General features: G+C 39.1%; 3 protein-coding genes across 3 annotated transcripts; 1 reads left to right on the top strand and 2 right to left on the bottom strand.

Moving 5' to 3' along the window:
- The first annotated feature begins 853 nt into the window (after positions 1-853).
- On the top strand, positions 854-6,640 carry dnajb13 (DnaJ heat shock protein family (Hsp40) member B13). Its single transcript, XM_049592767.1, has 8 exons — positions 854-1,012; positions 1,140-1,243; positions 2,279-2,440; positions 2,520-2,668; positions 2,755-2,868; positions 5,944-6,057; positions 6,142-6,218; positions 6,481-6,640. Exons 1-8 carry the CDS (start codon positions 945-947, stop codon positions 6,638-6,640), a joined length of 948 nt encoding a protein of 315 aa, XP_049448724.1. The 5' UTR covers positions 854-944.
- Positions 6,489-9,629, bottom strand: LOC125898824 (mitochondrial uncoupling protein 2-like). Its single transcript, XM_049592768.1, has 6 exons — positions 8,236-9,629; positions 7,904-8,120; positions 7,623-7,820; positions 7,429-7,530; positions 7,150-7,330; positions 6,489-6,979 (listed from the first exon to the last, which is right to left on the bottom strand). The coding sequence occupies exons 1-6, from the start codon at positions 8,359-8,361 to the stop codon at positions 6,865-6,867; spliced, it is 939 nt and encodes a 312-aa protein (XP_049448725.1). The 5' UTR covers positions 8,362-9,629; the 3' UTR covers positions 6,489-6,864.
- Positions 9,630-12,349: 2,720 nt separating this feature from the next.
- Positions 12,350-15,200, bottom strand: LOC125898844 (mitochondrial uncoupling protein 2-like). The gene is made up of 8 exons (XM_049592812.1): positions 15,097-15,200; positions 14,647-14,776; positions 14,285-14,418; positions 13,987-14,194; positions 13,709-13,906; positions 13,499-13,600; positions 13,212-13,392; positions 12,350-13,118 (listed from the first exon to the last, which is right to left on the bottom strand). Exons 3-8 carry the CDS (start codon positions 14,408-14,410, stop codon positions 13,004-13,006), a joined length of 930 nt encoding a protein of 309 aa, XP_049448769.1. The 5' UTR covers positions 14,411-14,418; positions 14,647-14,776; positions 15,097-15,200; the 3' UTR covers positions 12,350-13,003.
- Between the last annotated feature and the right edge of the window lie 5,313 nt (positions 15,201-20,513).

Below are 20,513 nucleotides of genomic sequence, written 5' to 3'. Positions count from 1 at the left end.
TTCACAAGAACACTGCCTAGAGCTGCCACACCTAAACAGACTCCAGACATTATTCATGCCTTAATATGTGGTGTGGCACATGTAATCATGAGATTTTGATATATTAAGGGAGTTAATGGGGCAATCAGCCACCTGTATGCACCTGCAAGGCAAGATTGCAAAGCAGGCAACTGTCTCAGCGTCCCTGAAGCCCAGGTTCAAAATATGTCAAGTAATTTCACATAGTTTGATTAATTGCAAACTTTAGATACAATATAAACTGAACTGATGTAGCATCATTGCCTAATCTTTGATGAAGGATGACAGTTGCAGAGGCTGTACTTAATTTTGTTTGTATTCAGCTCAGCCAGTGCATGTTACTAAATAAAAGGGAATTGTACTTACTTAATAAATCACCTTAAAACTACAGTGACAGGGTGCATAAAGTACAGGAAGGGAGGAGCTGGATGTGTTTGAGTCCCAACAGGTTAGTCCAGCCATGACCACTGGAAACCATTGAAAAAGAAAAGGTTCACTTTGTATACTGTGGGGCAGCAATCAATCAGACTTTGTTTGTATAGCACCTTTCACACAGGTTAGTGTAGTTCAAAGTTTATAGGTGACTGAGAAGCTGTAAAGTAATTTCACTGTGACTTTACAACACCCAACAATAAGACACCAAATTATAACGTTGTTGTATTTTCCAACATGTGCACAGCAGTCAAATATGTTGTCAGGTGTCTCGTAACACTAAGCAGTGTGTGTGTGTGTGTGTGTGTGTGTGTGTGTGTGTGTGTACTAGTGCCCGGCCCGGATTGGTTCAGCCATCATGGCAAGTCCCGCGAGAGTTTCCAGAGCATCTGTTACCCTGGAAACCAAGCTTAACAACAGCTGCTGCGTCAAAGCGTGCGGATATATTCAGCTTTTCTATTATTTCTAGTTTGTTTTAACCATTTATTTTCATAATGGGTCATGATTACTACGAGACGCTGGAAATAAACAGAAATGCAACAGACGCAGACATCAAAAAGGCGTAAGTTTCTGTTAAACTAGCTTACTAACTATTAGCTTACGTTAAGTTAGCCTACCCAATAGACTTTAAGACTTAAAACATGAGGCGTTTTGTTCATTGTCACAATTTGACCTATTTATCTAATTAGATATCGACGTCTTGCTTTGAAGTTTCACCCGAGCAGCAACAGAGGACCTGGAAGCAGCGAGAAGTTCAGTCAGCTGGGTGAAGCTTATGATGTGCTGAGCGACCGTGAGTACAGCAGGGAGGTTTGTTTTACCGTAAATACTAGATCAGTAGTGCCATTCAACTATAGGCAAATCAACTCACAAGTAAAATTGATCAAAACTTTTGAAATTGGTGTAATAACTAACTTATCTGCTCTTATGTCTCATGATAAACTAATTATTAATAAATGCTAAAAACTGTATAACATGTTTTGCTGCTATTATAAGGCTTGAATAAAGGAAAGCTTGTTTTATTAACAGGTAAACTGTATCTGACCAATATGTGAATAGTAATGATGATGTAAAGTGTGCATGTATCTGTTAAGAGGCTAGAGCAGTGGTTCTCAACCTGTTTCTTTAAGGGGCACATATTTTTATTATTATATTATCTTTAATGCAAAACAATAACAACTCATTGCAGCTGATAAACAATTGACCTAAATAGTGAAAGCAAAAACTGCAGTTAAATTTGTGCAAAACGAGCAATTTGGGTGAATTTTGAGCAGATTTTCTCTTAATATTGCATCAGAGATAAATTATCCAGATGTTTGGACTTTTCATGTGATTCTCTGCAGCAAGTTTTTTTTTAAATTTCAACAATCATACATAACTAATAGGTTTCAACAAATTTAGTGTGTCTTTTCCCTGAAGTTTAGCTCTCTGTTTTAACTGCATACATTTCTAATGCAGGACGAGGCTGTTTAGTAGAGAGGGAAGAATCGGTAAATATAGCTCGTAGGTCTTCACCATGCCCTTATCCTGTTATATTATTTTAGAGTTAAGGTTTTGCATAATAATCACAATTCTAAAAAATAACACTTTCATTTAGCATTCTCTCTAACAGAAATTAATAAAATGCTGGGATAAATGCTGTACATTAAAGCTTGAAACTCATGACCCTTAGGAACCAGTTGGCTCGAGGACAGATACATTTTATTTGAAATCAACATCAGAATGAATCTATACAGTGGCACACTTTTTATTTTTAATTTTATTTACTGCCTGGAGATTGGCAGCATGCATCTATAACAATCCTGTATACCTATGTTCTTTCTGACAGCTCGAAAGAAGGCAACCTATGACAAGTTTGGTGAGGAGGGTCTTAAAGGAGGTATCCCACCTGAGTTTGGCAGCAGTGGTGCTTGGTCATCTAAATATGTCTACCACGGGAACCCAGACAAAACATTCAGACAGTTTTTTGGAGGCGACAGCCCATTTGCAGGTGGGAAAAACAGACCATACAGTACACTTAATGTGCATTTCATAATAATTACATTAACTTTATTTTATTTCTCTACTAGACTTCTACACAAATGATGCACCGCTTCAGTTCGGTAGCCTGCAACCAGGAGTGGTGAAGACACAAGATTCTCACATAGAGAGAGACCTTCATCTGTCCCTGGATGATCTCTTCCATGGATGCACAAAAAAGATTAAGATATCTCGCAGGGTAAGAGAAACTGTATGTAGGATAACTATCTCTGATCAAACATCTTATTCATACATTCATAAATTTCTGCCTCATTTGTTGAACAGGTTATGAATGAGGATGGATACACATCCAGTATCAGAGACAAGCTCCTGACTATAGATGTGAGGCCTGGGTGGAAAGAAGGCACGAGAATAACTTTCCCCAAAGAGGGAGATCAGGTAAAAAAAAAACAAAAACACATACATCACCATTTACTCTTGAGATTTATGACAGCAGCAGTAATACTCACTGACAAGTCATCCATATGCTGTCATTCTGTAAAAGAGATTTGCTGGTCTACTTTCCCTTCTTCCTCTGAGTGATTGCTGCCTCTATGAGAATGGTCAGAAAAGGAGCTGACAACTTGTGATTAGAAATGGTTTCTCTAGTTTGTTTAAAGGTTCAGTGTGCAGGATTTAGGGGGATGTATTGGCAGAAAAGAAAGAAAGAAAAAGGAAAGAAAGAAAGAAAGAAAGAAAGAAAGAAAGAAAAAGAAACCATTTTTACTAGTCCGTTGGGAAATTCAATTTTTCAAGTGGAATATGATATACTAAGTGTTTTTCTTTTACTAAATAATCACCTGAAAATGAGAATCGTTTTATCTTTATTACTTTAGAATGAGCCGTATATGTCTACATAGGGAGCAGGTCCTCATTTGCAGAATCTGCCATGTTGCACCATCTTGTGTCTACAGTAGTCCACAACAGAAAAAACAAACTGTGGCTCTATATTAGGGATGTAATGATATGGAAAATTTGATATCTCGATTATAGTGACCAAATTATCACGGTAAATGATAATATTGCGATATTTGTTTAAATGCTGTAAAATGTCCAAAAAATAGATACATTGAAATAACTTCACTAAATCTTGTAACTTCCTTATCATACTAAAATGTTAACAGCCAAAATCTTATATTAAAATGAAACTTTCACATTAAAGGGGCAAGGGATTGGCACAGCAACAGAAAATTTTATTCTAAATGAACAAAATATGTAAACACATTACAGGAGCAAAGCTTATTTGTCTGGTACATTTTAACAGTCAGCAAAACATGTAAACAATATATATATTAATTATTTATTTATTAGCACGAGAGGAAAAATATATATAAAACAAAACAATGCAAGAGTAGAACAAAAAGCATACACTATATAGAATAGAAATCACAAATGTGCAGGAGAAACCAAAAAAACCCTAAGGGCTACGGTCATCATTACACAGAATAATTCACACATTAGAAGTGTGCATGTGAGTCAGAGGATTACCTGTATGAGAAAAGGAGTGCATGCTCTCGGTCAAAGGTTAACACGGCAGCGTTTGATGTTGTTTCCTTGAGCTTATGTCGAGGAAGCATAACTGGCCACACATGCGTAACACATGCTACGCATTCACGCAGCGCCTGCATCCCAAGACTTGAATGAGTTATTACATATCCTGATAATCCACCGCAATAATGCAATTAATTTAAACATAAACTGTAATTCTTACCGTGTAAAAATTAACCGAGATTTACCATTATATCGGTAATCGTTACATCCCTACTCTATATTGGGCGATTCGCATTTTCCTGTCAACCTAGTAAGCAGATTTTTAATGTTAAACTGCTTTATTTGTTGTTTTTATGAGTTCTAGTTTCTTAGTTTTTATCACCTGATCCGTTTGTGTTAAGTAAAAAGATCTCTGCGGATAATTTGCCTTCTGGTAAAAACTTCTTGAACAATGAATGCTGAAGGAATCATAACTGGAATTTCACGCTTGGCACATGTGAGATGTTTCACCTGGTTGCAATCTGAAATCCTCACCGCTAGATACAGCTAAATGCTACACACTGCTCCTGTGTGGTTAAGTTGTTTGGTTGAGGTTAGGATGAATTATTTTGGTTAAAAACAAGGTAAAGCTTTGGTAATTGTCGGCACTGTTCCTTTATTTCTTTCCCTCTTGCAAAATTTCTTACAAGAATGTGGGTTATGACCAGTTTGGCTTGTGTCGCTGTCCCTGGTGCTGATTTATCAAAAACACTCTGTCACCAAATAGAGCTGATTTTTTCAGCTGATGGGTCTACATCATTTACAGGACAGCAGAGGAGATACCTACACACAATGTAACTGGGCTAGAAAGCCACAAAAAGGTCCACAGGCTAAGACAAATGCAAAAATGGTCAGTTTATTAAAGACATCCATGCACAAAAAAAGGTGCTCAAAGTGCAAAAAAATAATAAAGAGTGAATAAAACAGCAGCCTTTCTGTCCTCTGAATCAGTGCTCTGATGATAGTCAAGGATTGAAATGTACCAGATTGCTGCTGTTTTTATTCCCTTTTTTTTTTTTTAGCCCAGTTACATTTGTGTGCGGGTATCTCCTCTGCCATCCTTTCTTGTTTGTCTATCTATTCTATACCTATATATACCTATACCTATATGTATTCTAAGTCAAACCGTTTTGTTGCCCTAAGCAGACAGTTTGACAGCGGCCCTAAGACTTCATTATATATAACTACAGCTTTTGGTGTGCTATAAGCTTTTGAGGAAAGTCACAAATCATGCATACTGACCAACATGTCAGTATGCATGATTTGTGATAAGAAGCACAAAACCTTTTCCTAAAGCAATTGTTAGTCTGTTTTTGTGCAGGATCTGAAGTATGTACATTTTTAACAACACTGCAATAGTGTAATGTTGTGCAAATTCATGTAAGATCATCATAAACTTAAAGAACAATGAGAATAGTAACATTTGTAAGCATCTCTAATGGAGAAGGGTGCATTTTTTAGCAAGTCCGAGTGTATCATTTTGTATTAGATCTCTACATTCCACTCCTTTAAAAATATCCTCCAATTCATTTTAAAATTCTGTTTGATTAATAAGTGTTCATGAAACATGACTTTAAACTTGCTGAAGCTGTTGACCACAGACTGTAGGACTGGCCAGTTTTGAATCAGGTAAAGATATCAGAAAGTAATGCATGAATATGAACTGTAATAATATTTTTAGGAAATTCTCAAAGTGCATCTAATAACTCAGTTTCCAGTGGATCTGCTGCAATGCCACCAGTAGGTGGCCTCAGCTGATCTCTCTAAAGTGTTCACATATACTTATATGAATAAAACCACAGTTTTGCTTTATATGATTTGGTCAATTTTGGTGAAAACAAAGTATGTGTACAAAGCTGTTCTTTAAGAAACTGTGCATGGCAACAACTATCACTAAGCTATGTTTTAGGGAGAGAGCGTAATCCTGCTGTATTTTACCTTTAGGGACCAAACAACATCCCTGCAGATATTGTGTTCATAGTGCGACAGAAGAGTCATCCTCTGTTTGTGAGACAACACAATGACCTGATCTACAAGGCCCGGATCACTCTGGAGATGGTGAGTCATGAATAATATTTTTTTATTATTAGTCATACTTAAAGATTTGGTTGAAGTAGAATAAACACTGAACCTTTCCCACAGGCCTTGACTGGGTTCTCTGTGGATGTGGAGACACTAGATGGCAGGCTACTCAGTATTCCCATCAATGACATTGTGCAGTGAGTGGAATAATACATACCTAAATATCATTCATGTATAATGTATTATCCTGTTATACTATTAATTTGACATTCATCTGAGATACTTTAATATCTGAATTATTTAAACACACAGGTAGAGATGATCATAAGAAATTCAAGCACTTTATATAAACAGTACACTTAAAGAGGGACATTTCTAGCAGGATATGTTTTGACTTTGTGCATCATTTGCATTAATTACCATTTTCCTGTCTCTGATTTGTTTGTCACAACACATCAGCCCTGCGTACAACAAAGTGGTGACTGGAGAGGGGATGCCGCTGTCCCAGGATCCCTCCCACAGAGGAAACCTTATCGTTACTTTTGACATCCAGTTTCCTGAGAAGCTCTCCGCTGAGAGCAAGCATCTCATCAAACAAGCTCTAGCTTTTAAATATTGATCACATGCTAATACATGTGTTGCTACCCTCTGACTGATGATTAATGTGGTTATGAGAGAGAGAGAGAGAGAGAGAGAGAGAGAGAGAGAGAGAGCAGTATCAACACAGTTTAAATAACTTTGATATTCTGAGCTGTAATATAGTCTAGGAGGTAACAAAAAGTAAGGAAATTTTTAAACAGCACCAATGTGCCACAGCATCAACCTTCTGACAGACAATAATGGTTACAGTATAGTTGTGCAGTTGTGATTCGCTGCCATCATGGCTCGTTTCAGCTGCTCGTATGTCACAAACATCACCACATTCCAGGAGCCCAGGCGTAAGAAAGATGGCATGAACCTGAGGAGCAAAAAAACAGAAAAACAACACCATTGTTTAAAATCTGTCTACAATTATACTAAAAGCTGTTTTCTACCTTTAGTTTACACCCTGTTCCCCCCCTCCGTTGTAAAGGTTTGATTTATATCCTCATTCATCCTTTCAGTATTGTCCACACAGTCAGTGCTTACCCCTTATAAAAGGCAAGTGGTCCCTCTTTGGTCATCATGGCAGCAGCACACTTGAGGACACTGCTGTACTGGCTAAGAGCAGCATTCATGTATCTTGTCTTGACCACATCAACTGGAGAAGCGATCACTGTTGTGCATAGCCCTGCACCGAAGGCTGATACGAAGTGGCAGGGCAGATTATCTGTGGAGTGCAGGCTGAAAGTTACTTCTCCAGAGAGAACAACACTGGGGCATTATATCACTCCACTCCATCATATTGCAGTGCAGACATTGTTTTACCTGTCAGCGGAGTGGACCTAAGGAGTGTATCCTTGATGAAATCGTACGTCACCAGTTCAGTGCAGTTAACAATTGCATTCCGTGCAATGTTTGGAGCTGTACCTGAGTGACAAGGTGATATAAAGACTTATCATTAGAGAAAGGGCATTGTGCTTTAATACCTAAATAATCCTCTTAAACTCAAGCTACTGTACCTTTCCACAGACCATGAATGCCTTCTTCTTTTGCAATGGTCTTGTAAGCATTAACAGTGCTGCAATAGCGCCTGACACACCCAGGGGACCTGGCCTGTGCCTGGAAGCGAACTTTCACCACATCTGTAGGCTGAGCAAAAGCAACCGCCATGGCACCAGTGGTACATCCTGCAAGCAGCCGGCTGCCAATACCAACATCTGAACCAGACAGGAGGGAGTTGTCAGCCTAAATGTTGCAGGACTCCTTTAGCTATTATTGGAATACATTCAGAGATACTCACGCTCGGAGCCTTTGGTGTAAAACTGTTTTACAGAGTCGTAGAGACCAATGCGGACAGAGGCAAAGCTCATCTGCCTCTGGAGTCCTGCCACTAGTCCACTGTAAAGGCTCCTGGGCCCCTCTGTACGCACCATGGTGGTGATGGTGCCAAACACTCCACGATACTTCACTGCATACTCTTTCCCTGCAGCTACAGGAGCTCTGGCCTCTCCTTGTATCTTTGCAAGATAAAAGGTGGGGACGAGAGACTTTTACATTCAGTATGTTCACATATCTGTACATGCAATAACAGCATTTGATATGTTGATGAGAAGTCAAATCACGCTTGTGTACCTGCAGTCGCACTTTGGCTGTGTCCAGGGGAAAGGTGACCAGGTCAGCTATGCAGCCTGCAGTTCCCGCTCCTACAAACTTCACAGCTGCTGATGGAGGCACGTCTGCAGGTCCAAATCCAACCATTTTCCAGAATTTTTTCAATCAGTATAAGGATTGAGAAGTGGCTTATTAATGTGCACAGGAAAAGAAGCTCCTCCAAAATCTGAAAAAGATAAACCCCAAAGAACATCCAAATGTTATGTATTTTTTGGAACATTGCTTCAGCTGTTGGGGGTTTATTTAACACCTCCATTTAGCAAAGAGACATCCTAAAGTAGAAGCTCTAGTGATGCTTAATGAAAGACAGCTGTTCAGAACATGCTGTTCAGAGAGGGAAATGCTTGGCTCACATGGGCTTAAATGCCTTGCAAAGTCAATAGCACAAATGACTTGTCTTATTTTACACTTCATTTTGTAGTCTGAATTTTGCTTAATGATTCTTACCTTTAATGGAGCAGTCTAGGAAAGAAACTTTAGAGATCAGGATTCTCTAAAGGTGTCCCTCTGGCTGAATTTTTTCCCAGCTATAAATTGGTGTCTTTGTTTTTCCATAGAAGATTTTTCAGAAGTGATGAGCCTTAAAATCATACTCCAACTCCTGGAAAAGACAGAAATAAGATCAAAAAACAATAGCAGGGGAACAGTTATAACAAAGGTAAAAGTATGCCAAAAAAAAGGTCCTAAATTTTACCGTGATTTGATTTGTGGAAGTATAAAAATGCCTGGTAAAATGCCTCTCCAAGTGACAATTGCCAAATGAATCAGTGAATGGACAGGATGCAGCAGTGTGGAGACGAGAGCCGTCGCTTTAAATACTGCCTTGTCCTTGTTACATCATGGCATGGCATGTGTTGCTGATGGGCCCCACCCCTAGGGCCCCACCTCTACTACATCCATATGGGCTGCCTGCTGGTCAATGAAAGACTATAAACCTGTCTGTGAGACAAATAGCCTGGGGTTGTATTTATCTGATATGTGTGTTGGAGCATGTTTTGTCTCTGTCTTCTTGACTTCACTATGAAGCCTACTCTATGCTGTGTCCTCAGACCACCAGCATCAAAACAAACATTAAAAGGCAGACAAACAAACTCAGTGTAATCAGAGTTGAATATTTTGTAAAAATAAAATGTTGCATTGAAAAATTGGATTTATTAACTTGCTAAAAACTAATTGAAGTCAGTTATCTGTTATCTGGAGGTCTGTATATAGCATTATAGTACACAAAGTACAGGCTTGCAGAGTAAATGCTGAGTCATGCTGATAATCCAGAAACACAGAATGTTGCCCACCAAATTAGATCCGTATGTTCAGACCCTCGGCATCTCACCACAGCTTTCTGTTAAAAGGTGATTCATGACCTGTTGTTCCTGTTGGTTTTGTTTGTAAAATAGATTCACAAACCATATTATATATATATATATATATATGCATGCGGCTCTAAAGCATTGCAGCATTTTATTTTTAGTTATTGGTGGTTGGGGTTGTAAAAAAACAAATGTAAATGCTTGGGTGCATGTTGTCCTACACATGTAGCTGTGTGATAGGCTGCAACTAATGATTATGTTCATAGTTGATTATTTTCTCAATTAATTAGATTGATTAATTAGTTCTTTGGTCTATAAAAGGTCAGAAATTGGTGAAAGCTGTTGATCGGTGTTTTCCAAAGCCCAAGATGATGTCTTCAAATCCACAACCCAAAGATATTCAGTTTACTGTCATAGAGAAGTATGGTACCCAGAAAATATTCATATTTAAGACACTGGAATCTGAGAATTTTGATTAATCCAATATCATTCTAGTTAGCATTTGGCTGACCCACGTGTGAAACTGTAGGTGTTTTATTCAGAGGCCCAATGCTAACTCCCACAGATACATAGGGTAAGGTTAACCTTTGCAAAGCTAAGCCTATTTTATAGGCCTCTGCTCGAAAATTGCATACCCTTAATGAAATGAATATACCTCTGCAACCATAAGGTCTATTTGAATACTTTTGGTGTCATGGTAAAGGGAACACTTGTGAGTATATGTGTTATATGTGAGGAGTAAATGAAGATGGCACACAGCACAAATGAAACATTTTGAGGTTCGCCCTAAAAAAAAAAAAAAAAAAAGCATTTTCAGGATGAGTATCCGTTTGGAACGATGCAGCTGCAGCGCTATCAAATCATAGTACAACATGTGAACATTAACTCTGCAAAGGTTGATTCTGATAAAGTGAAGCAGAACAATGTTAGAGAGGTTTTAGTACAGAAAATTCAGTTGAGCTCTCCAAAATTGTACCATGTTTGCATGTGATTTTTGTCATTAACAATCCTATATCTTTCATTTTTTGTTTCTGTAGATCCCTAATGATGTTTAGGATATACACATACAACTGTCCGTTTAGTTTTTTTTTCCTGTATTTCCCACTCCAAACTGACCAATACATGCCTACTACATTTGAAACTATTCTGAGTTTCTGTTCTGAGCTTTGGAGGCCCATATCTCCGTGAGGGCTTGGCCGATTCAAGTGATTGATACTTCATTTAATTCGTTAGAGCCAATAGAATGGCGCTATACCCACCAAATGATGGGCAGCACTGTAAGCCAATCAGAGTCAGCAGAACGTGTTGTGGGGCGAGGTCGGCTGCTGTGAGTGGTCATTGTTATGCTTCCCCCGGAACCTCCGGCCGGCAAGTTTTTCCTCCTGGATTCATTTCAATGACGGACAACATTACAGTAAATGGGAATGAAGCGTGATTTGACGGCAGAATGCAATTTTCACAGCAACAACAACAAGGTAAGAGAGATATTACAAATATATTTTGGCGAAAAGATTTCTGTTGTTGTTCTTTGGCCTCTAGCTCTCTGATGCTTTGGGGTAGTGTGCTTTGGCGCATATGTGTGGAAACAGCAGAGTCGTGTGGTTGAGGTAGAGCTCGAAATATACCGAGTGGGTTGGGATATCAGTGCTGTATGGAGTTGGATTTGTTGTTGTTTATTTAGTTGTTGTTTAAGCTGTGTTTGGGGCATGTAAAAAGGGTTTTTACAGCCTTCTAGCCCAGGTTCTGCTGTTTAATTTGATGTGCAACATCACTATATTCTTCATGATCAGTGTGCTTGCAAAGTTGCTCTCAAAGTCCCCCAATTGGGGGACTTTCGGGCTTAACAGATGGGGGAAATACACCCCTTAAGAACAAAGGCAATTTATGGTAAAATTAAAAATGGAAATAAGCATGTGTGCAGGATGATGACGATGCCTAAATAAATAAATGGGTCGAGAAGCCAACTTTGTTGTTATAGCACAGTAATTCAAATCTGGTTAAGGGGCAGCTTGCCTCAGTAGTGACCCTGCCTGGAGCAAGAAACTCTGACTAAAATGAATTAAAATCCCAACCCAAACCTATTATTGGGTTATCTAGAAGATTTAAGCCTTGTAGCCTGTCCCTCAGGCTAATAGTCTTTATTTTAGGGTGTCTTGTTAAAATGAACACATAGATCATTATTATCCTGTAACAAAAATTATATAATTTACCCTAAAACCTCTCTTTCTGGTGGAATAAATCTCAAGAATGCAGCAGAATAAATGTCACAGTTTACTAGAGCATAGCCATTCATTACATGTGTTGAGAGGATGCAACTTTCCCCATCTTACCAATACTGTGCTACATGTGAGGTGGGCTATATGTTTGTTACCTGGGCTATGTAGTCCATCTTTTGGTGTCTACTGTCTTTACCAAATCAGAAGGTTAGGAAGTTTATATTTTCATCAAGTATAAATGGAATTCAATATTTGATCATTTGAGAACAATTTCTTTTACTGAACCATTTTGGACAAACTTGGATCATAATCTAAATCATCGAAGTATAAGAGGTGAGGTAAACAGTCACAGTCACCAAAATGCTTTAGTTGGTGTACACTACTGATTTCTACCACAATGGAACTTACTGTAAATATTGAATACTGTCCCACTTAAACCTCCACTTTCTGTCAACAATTATCTTATCAGTTTCTCCATTGCAGTCACTCTATGATCTAATAACACTAAACTGTATTCCAGCTAACAAAAGTGCAGTCAATTCAATAACAGACTATGATTAATAAAGGACTTTCTTTATTAATTTTGGCATCATTTGTCACTGTGCACGACATATTTATCACTTATTGACCAGCAATAAATCATGCTATTTACAATAAACAGGACATTGATTTACCTATAAACCCTTCCACATGCACAAACAAGGTAAACATGTTAAACAATCCACAATACAACAAGCAACATAAGGACAATAGAAGTGGTCACTATTTAGGTCTGTGTTGCCAGACAAAAAACCCTGAACAACAAATACAATCATGTTGCAACATTATTCATTATCTCACAGTTCATCCTTGTAAACACAGAAATCCATCTTTTAAACCATGTAACAGCCAGCTGATTAAGGTTTAAGTACATATGTTGGAAAGAGATAAAACATTCAGAAACCTTCTGGAATTACAATTTCACGTCCATCTTTTTCACCTGAGAAAGCATCTTTGTAATGGAGGTACCATTACAACGTCTCCTTGCACTTGAGTCCTTGTTTCGGTCTGGCATTGCAACGATGCCCTCAGAATCTGTGCTACAGCTTCCTACCATGAGTCTTTTTTACATTCCTTTCCAACCCTGGGTCACCACTGCATCGTGGTGAAGGTTAGGCTGTTGTGTCCATGCGGCTCTGTCTGAAGAAGCAGTGTGACGAGGTGAGGTCAAAACGGTGACTCCCAGTACTGTTGTGTTCTGGTCATACCTCTTTTAATTTGTTCATACGTCACAAACATCACAATGTTCCATGACCCCAGTCGCAGGAAAGAAGGCATGAACCTAAAGGAGACAAAGGAAAGAAAAGTAAGGAAGTGTCCCAAACAGGTTATTGTTTGGTTCAGTGTTGTGTTGGCAGGTTTGTTTTTTTTTTACCCTTTATAGAAGGCTGTGGGTCCTTCCTTTCTCATCATGGTGAGAGCACAGTTGATAGCGCTCCTGTACTGGCCCTCTGTCGAATTCATGAACCGTGTTTTGACTACGTCCACGGGGGAAGCCACTACTGTTGTGCAGAAGCCTGCACCAAAGGCAGCAGTGAAGTGGCACGGCAGGTTGTCTGTAGGAGAACAGAAGGTGAGTCACATCCTTCCACAATGTTGGTATTTGGCTGAGTAAGAAATTGGAATAATATCTACAATAATTTGTTTGCTTTTTCACCTCACCTGTCATTAGGTCATACTTGAGGATGAGTTCTTTGATTATGTCATAGGTCACCAGCTCTGCACAGTTTACAATGGCATTACGGGTGATGTTGGGCATACAACCTAAAAGAAAAGAGATGACAGTTGCTTCAAAACCAGTGGAGGGATTTTTTAATGGTAACACATAAATATTATGCACTATTAAAATGTTTGAAGTAACATGGCAGGCACCTTTCCAGAGGCCTCGCATTCCCTCATCCCTGGCAATTGTCTTGTAGGCGTCCAGGGTGCTGTTGTATCTCCTCCCACCATCAGCCAGTCGTACCTGGGCTTGGAAACGCACCTTCACCACATCTGTTGGTTGTGCAAAAGCCACAGCCATGGCTCCAGTGGTGCAGCCCGCCATGAGCCGTGTAACAACCCCAGCACCTGTGCAGCATATGACGATTAGTGGAACCGAAACCACACTGTTCCTTTTAACACAATTATGCTCGGGTTATGCAACTCACTCTCAGTGCCCCGAGTGTAGAATTGCTTCATGGAGTCATAGAGGCCAATTCGGACAGAGGCAAAGCTCATCTGCCTCTGGAGTCCTGCCACCAGTCCGCTGTACAGACTCCTGGGCCCCTCTGTGCGCACCATGGTGGTGATGGTGCCGAACACCCCACGATACTTCATTTCTCTGGCCCCTTCAACTTTCTGAGACTCTCCCTGAATCTGGACAATAGGTTGACATGAAATGATTGTTAGGAGACATAAATTGGACAAAATCTATAGTTAAAATGTGTAAAGCCTCCTGCTTCTCACTTGTAGTCTGACTTTGGCGGTATCCAGTGGAAAGGTGACAAGGTCAGCAATGCAGGCCGCCGTGCCTGCTCCGAAGAACTTAACTGTCGCAGAGGGCACCACGTCTTTGGGTTTCATGCCAACCATTTCTACACCTGGGTTGATGATATAAATGGAAAGATCTGCCCTTAATGCTATTTGACTGGGACCTACATTTACGTCAAACCACACACTCCAATGAAAGTCAATACTCAGCTCAAGACAGACACACACAGACTATATGTTAATGTGTTCTCTCTTTTATCATTTTAACTTGCTCTGATTATACCGAACTACTCAGTGAACTAAAAATGTGACATTTTCCTGCCAAACATTGTGGATACCTGTGTGAGGATGGAGGAAAGCTTCAAGTTTTCTCAAGAAGCACACTCGTCTTTGGAAGCGGTTCTGTTGTGGAGACACCCTGGGCCATAAACTCTGTTTGAAGTGAGTCAGCCAGCATACCACCACTCACTGCAAAAACAAGCTTTTATCACTTGTGTGTCATCACGGGAAATTAGCGCTGTTGGTTTTATGCATTTCATTAATAGTTTTATAATTATGATAACTGAACGACACATTATACTTCAGTTCAGAAGTACAAGAAACAACAACAATAATAATAGTATTTTAAATATTTGAATAATTATCCTACTTTTTATTGATAAATTAAAAGTAAAAATAAATAAAATAATATTTCATATTTATAATATGTACCACTTAATATCAAGTGACATAAGTTGAAAATGCATCCTTTTAAAAACAATCACAGTTATCCTCATGTAGAGGTTTACCTATGTTGTTTTCCAGGAAAGTTTTAATCCAGCACAGTGTAAAGAATATATAATCCTTCAGGCAGTTAGTCCCTTCAGTGTCCACGTCTCATGCTGTGTGCTCTCTGTTGAAGAAGAAAGAGAAGCTGCTGAATTTATAGGCACCTTTTGCACATGACCGCGGGGCAGCCTGACACGCAACACACACCTGTTATGTATATCTCCTGTTTACCAGTCTATGAGACACAGACGGATATTTGAGCACTTGTTGATCTGCTCCTAATAGTGTTGTTATGGTAGCCTGGTGTGGACTAACACTATGAGGACATGAACACTGGGAATATTTTCAGGTTGATTCACACCTAATTCCACAGTAAAACTTGCTGACAATGACATAAATATATTCAAATTATAAACCCTGAGCTTGGAGTTTACATAACATTTCACACTCGGACATGTGGGGACACCAGCTCATATTACTACAATGAGGGGCATACCGCGTGTTTCTATTGGTTGATACATGCAGCCAATCAGGCAGAGAGGCCTGTCTGGATTCCCTAGATGATTTCATGGGGTATTTGACTAGCTGACAAGAGCTCTGTGGTGGATAACTTTTGCCCTACATCCTTTTCTCAGCAGGGCCACCCCATGAGGGGGGAAAAAGCTTTCCAGGGCCCGGCCATTAGGGGGCACCCATGGACACCAGCAATAATCAGTTTCATCCTCAATATAAGCAATGATGCTGAATGATTAATTTTGAACCAAAATATTCACTACACCTATTAAAACAACAAAAAAAACCCACTGAATTTATTGTTGCTTTACCGAAATATAGCAGTGGGCAGCCGGAACACATGTCCTGAGAAATTTCTGATTTAAATTAGGAGAGAAAGAGCATTTGCATGAGTTCATATGAGTAAGGAAGGTTTGAGGAGGGCCCATTCACTGGAGCTTAGTTATTTCTGTGGGTGGGTGTATTTCTCAGTGTTATTGCCCCACAACAAATGCAAAACCAGTTGAGGAGTTTATGGAATCCCCTCATCCCTCCTCCCTGCAAGTAATAAAGTTACAAGATGTTCCAAGAAAAAGGACCCGCCATGCTTCTCAGCCAATCCATATGGTGAACGCGGGTGGGTGGATGCACATAGCATCTGTATGTAATCATTTAAGCCATTAGCGTCTGTTCAGGCAAACTAGCAGCACCCAAAGAGAAGAGCTGATGCTGACTGGAAAGTGTTAGAGAGGGCAGACACTTTGTCAGTGGAGTGTTGGAGTCCTCAGTGTGCATGCTGCTACACATGTGACTTTCCACAGCAGCTCCAGGTCAGAGCCCCCAGCAGGCATGCATCATGTCATGCGGTTGACTGTGCAAAACTCCTCTCCTCATATCTAAGGTTTCACCGTCTACCGCATGTGCCAAGATGTTTTTCTATTCCCAAAAGTGCACTGCTAGTTCCTTACATTGTGACATGCACACCTGTGTTTTCCCTGCATAGCCTACAGCTGCTTCATCTGTTGGTCTCAACACTGCATGTGTCTGAGTACTTCAGTAATAAGTAGTCATTACGGTGTACAGATACAACTCATTTCATATTCCATGTGACAAGTTTCCCAACATCCCTTAAGTTGTTTTTGTAAACAAGGCTGAGGAAAAGTCCTGCCTCTGCAAATGACAGCGCCTTTGACGTATTTTCCTCTATTTACTGTGTTTCCAATCACTGAAGTGGCCTTAAGTTGCATGTGAACGTTAAGAGAGGACCTAATGTGGGTTGCTGGTTGTGATTTTGGCTCCACTAGCATGAGGTGGCTTTTAGATGCATATTGTAGCGTACCTGTTTTTGTTTTTTAATATTTACCATATCTACTTTTTGAATTAGTTATTTTTTAGTTATTTTAATGGTTAGTTTTATTGTTATTTTTATCATCATTGTTATCATCATTATTATTCTTAGTATTATTAGTAGTAGTAATGTTCTTTTTGAATTAATTATACAACAGAGATGTATTAAAGGTAAACTTATCTGTGCTACATTTAAATATTTTGGTAATATAAAAGGAAAATGTAATTACATTGTGTCCACAGTGCACAGGTGACAAAGAATTTAAAGGTACTGATACATTTTGAAAATCTAGTTTGCAAGCCAAAGATGTGACATGACTGAAGTTACAATTTCGAAAAGCTCTGTTTCGTTCTCTAGGCTGGCAAATTAAATCACCTTGTTTCATGAGCCCCGCAGGTAGTGAGATGAAAGGATTACCATAGCATAGATGTCAGGTCGTCAACCAGCAATGCTTTGTCATGTCCCATTGAGACTCAGCTAACTGCGGTGTAAACCCATTCATAGTAAAGTCTTGACCCTGAGAGCAACCAACGTTTAAAGAGTGAGGAAGTCCACATCAATGGTAGAGCCAAACCAAAACAGAATTTCACCCAAGAGACTAAAGTTCGTGTCCTATGTGAAACCAAAAGTCAGTGTGGTTTAAACATAGCATTACAAAACTTGTTATGTTATGTAACAAATGTACTTATTTTAACCCTAAACATGTGATGGTTTTGTTGGCTTAATCTAAACGCAGCTGCATCACTACACTAACCCATGTCAAAGTGTGTTTCAGCTGTGAGTGACATAGATTTGCTAAAAGGTGCCCTGTGTGTGTGTGTCACTATCACTCGTCAAGGGCCAAGAAAAAACATCAGTTTTTGAGGACCTTGGAATGAGAACGGTTTGGTGTGTGCTGTGTGATTTTGCCCAGGAAAGTCACCACAGACACCCTGATGGTAAATGCGTTGGTTTTATATCAATGGGCCACTGACTCAATCACCAATGTGTTACCTCAACTGGCTTAAGTTGTGACTAAACAGGCATGCATTTAAATTAAAAACTTTGATACTTTAAACCTTAAAACCAGCACCCTCAGGAATGACTCTGAAGAAAAAGCAAGTTGTTTCTCACCATCTGCTTTCTTGACCCATCGCTAAAAACAGGTTCTTGAGAACACTTTGTGAATAACCTTTGAGCACAGTGAGGCCAGTAAACAACTCTTGGTCCGGCTTCAACCAGTCCACAGTGACCTCACCGACAGCATTTTGAAGATGAAACTGAGCAGGCAGGCCCCCCTCACCACTCCCTCCTCCTGCAAAGTGAATACCACGAACTATGAACGTCACTGTGAAACAGCTATCTCCATTACACTATAAATAAAGACCATTACACTATAAATAAAGTCAGACTGGGTCACTGAAAGGTTAGTGGAACACAAATATAACCTGTTTTCTTCATTCACAAAACCATTTGCTGACTTCTGTCTTAACTTAATTCCAACTAATTATTAGGTAAAGAATAAAGGAAAGGACTGACAATTCATCCCCATGGCTTTGACTGTTGTTTTTAATCTTAATCTTTTTTTTTTTTTTAAACTTGCTACCAGTATAAGTAAAAATCCCATCCATTTGCATCATCATCAAGCTTTTTGGGTCTTAAATCAACCTCATCAAGAACTTTTGGAATTCATTTAGACGATCATCACATACAGTAAGAAGAGATTTTCACTTACACAACAAATGGCCCCAAATATCAGGAACAGCTCAGCTGTTTGCTGTTTTTTTATATTTAGGTTTTACCAGCATTGTTGGTCTCACAGCAGAGTTTTATTTCAGTTTTCATTGGAGGAAACAAACAATGGATAAGCTCACTTTGCCTGTGGTTCCCAGACACAGTTAAGTCAATAGGCTGCATTTAACCCTCGAATGTTTCAAGATCTTCTGTGGAATCCAAAAAATATTCAGATGTGACTGAAATCAAAGATTAAACAGTCAGGATGGAAGGTAATGGAGTCTGATACACATCCCTTCTGTCAGAACAGGTTGTTTATAAGCCAAGGCTATAGTAGGCTATGAATACAAATCTACATCAAGAATTATACAGCCGATAGTTAAAACACACAAAGTCACTGAAATGATACCAACATATATAAGAAAATCGAATCTACATCATTATAAAGATGTTGATATTCTAGAATTTTTTTTAAAAAATTATCAAAATAATAGACAAGAAAGAAACATTTCTCAATCAAATTTTAAAGAGGAAAAAGGCAAAAAATATATAAATAAAACACTTCTTTTTGGTCCAACCTAGGGCTGAGGTGAATGTCAAAGTGTCCTCGAGCACATGTCCATGAAGTGGTCTGGTCACACATGATCCGCCATCTAAAAGTGTTCCATGAGGTACAGGCCAAATGTTTCACATATGAATACACTGTTTAATGCACTCTGTTGGCAACAACAGGAACATGCATCTGCTCAGATGCTTAGACAGACAGGCTCTGTATTGGTTTGAGCTGAGCTGCAAAAAATATTTTTTTAATGTATAACTTGGTACCAACAATAAAAATTGTTCAGAAAGAAAGCTTAAACGGATAGTTCACATTTTTTAAAGTGCGAGTTGTATGGTATACTTATCCATAGACAATATATTACAAACAGAAAATGTCAGTCTGCATGCCCCCAGTTTAGAGAAGTAGGCTTGAGTCCGACAAAACGTCAGCAACAAAATGTAATTTAGCAACCTAAAAAAAAAAAAGTCCCACCTGAAAAAAAACTACATATGTTTAAGTGTTTGCTATTTTGAGAATATTTTCACTGCTTTACCTTTCTGTCAGAGAGAGATTTCCAACTGGAAAATGAAGCTGTTATTCACTCTCTTCAAACTCCATTAAGAAAAACAGTGATTTAACATCGCTGAACACTGGAGCAGCTGGTCTACCGCTGCCTTGATCAGTTATTTGATGGTGCTGATGTGTGACTTTGGCATTTAAAAGGGTTAGTTTGGATTCATCAAAGTCACACAATAACACTAACAAACGAACTAATCGAAGCAGGAGTAGACCAGCAGCTTCCGTGTTCAGCAAGCTAAAATTACTGTTTTCCTCAGTGGAGGCTGGTGCCTTTGACAAGAGCATTCATCAGGAACTGAAGCTGTGATGGCTTCCCTGCTGAAACGGGCTGTCTGAAGTGATGAATATGCTCTCAATATAGCATGCACTAAACTGATTTTTTTTTTATTTTTTATTTGCAACTTTTTTTTTGCTGGCTACTGCCGACTCCCATCCACAGCAGTACATTGCTTAGCTTCCATGTCGGACACTAACCTACTTTTCCCAACTGTGAGCGTGCAGACTGACATCTACTGTTATTAATACACTGACTATGAATAGGTACCTTACACAACCCCACTTCAAAAAAATCCCTTTAAGGTTAAAAGAGGGGAGGATTTCCCTGGTTTGAATTTTATTACACTGCAGGATAGCATGGAAGAAGGTATCCCAATTGGCCAAGAGTCTTGATAGCTTGTTTGTCTGTATATACTTTTTTTCTGTTCATAGTTAGTTCAGAAGTGTGATTGTTGCTGGTTTAGTTGAATGACACCAAGCTGAGAGGG

Source organism: Epinephelus fuscoguttatus, linkage group LG12 (assembly GCF_011397635.1).
Source record: "Epinephelus fuscoguttatus linkage group LG12, E.fuscoguttatus.final_Chr_v1".
In the NCBI taxonomy this organism is placed as follows: domain Eukaryota; kingdom Metazoa; phylum Chordata; class Actinopteri; order Perciformes; family Serranidae; genus Epinephelus; species Epinephelus fuscoguttatus.
This window is presented reverse-complemented; position numbering and strand designations above follow the sequence as displayed.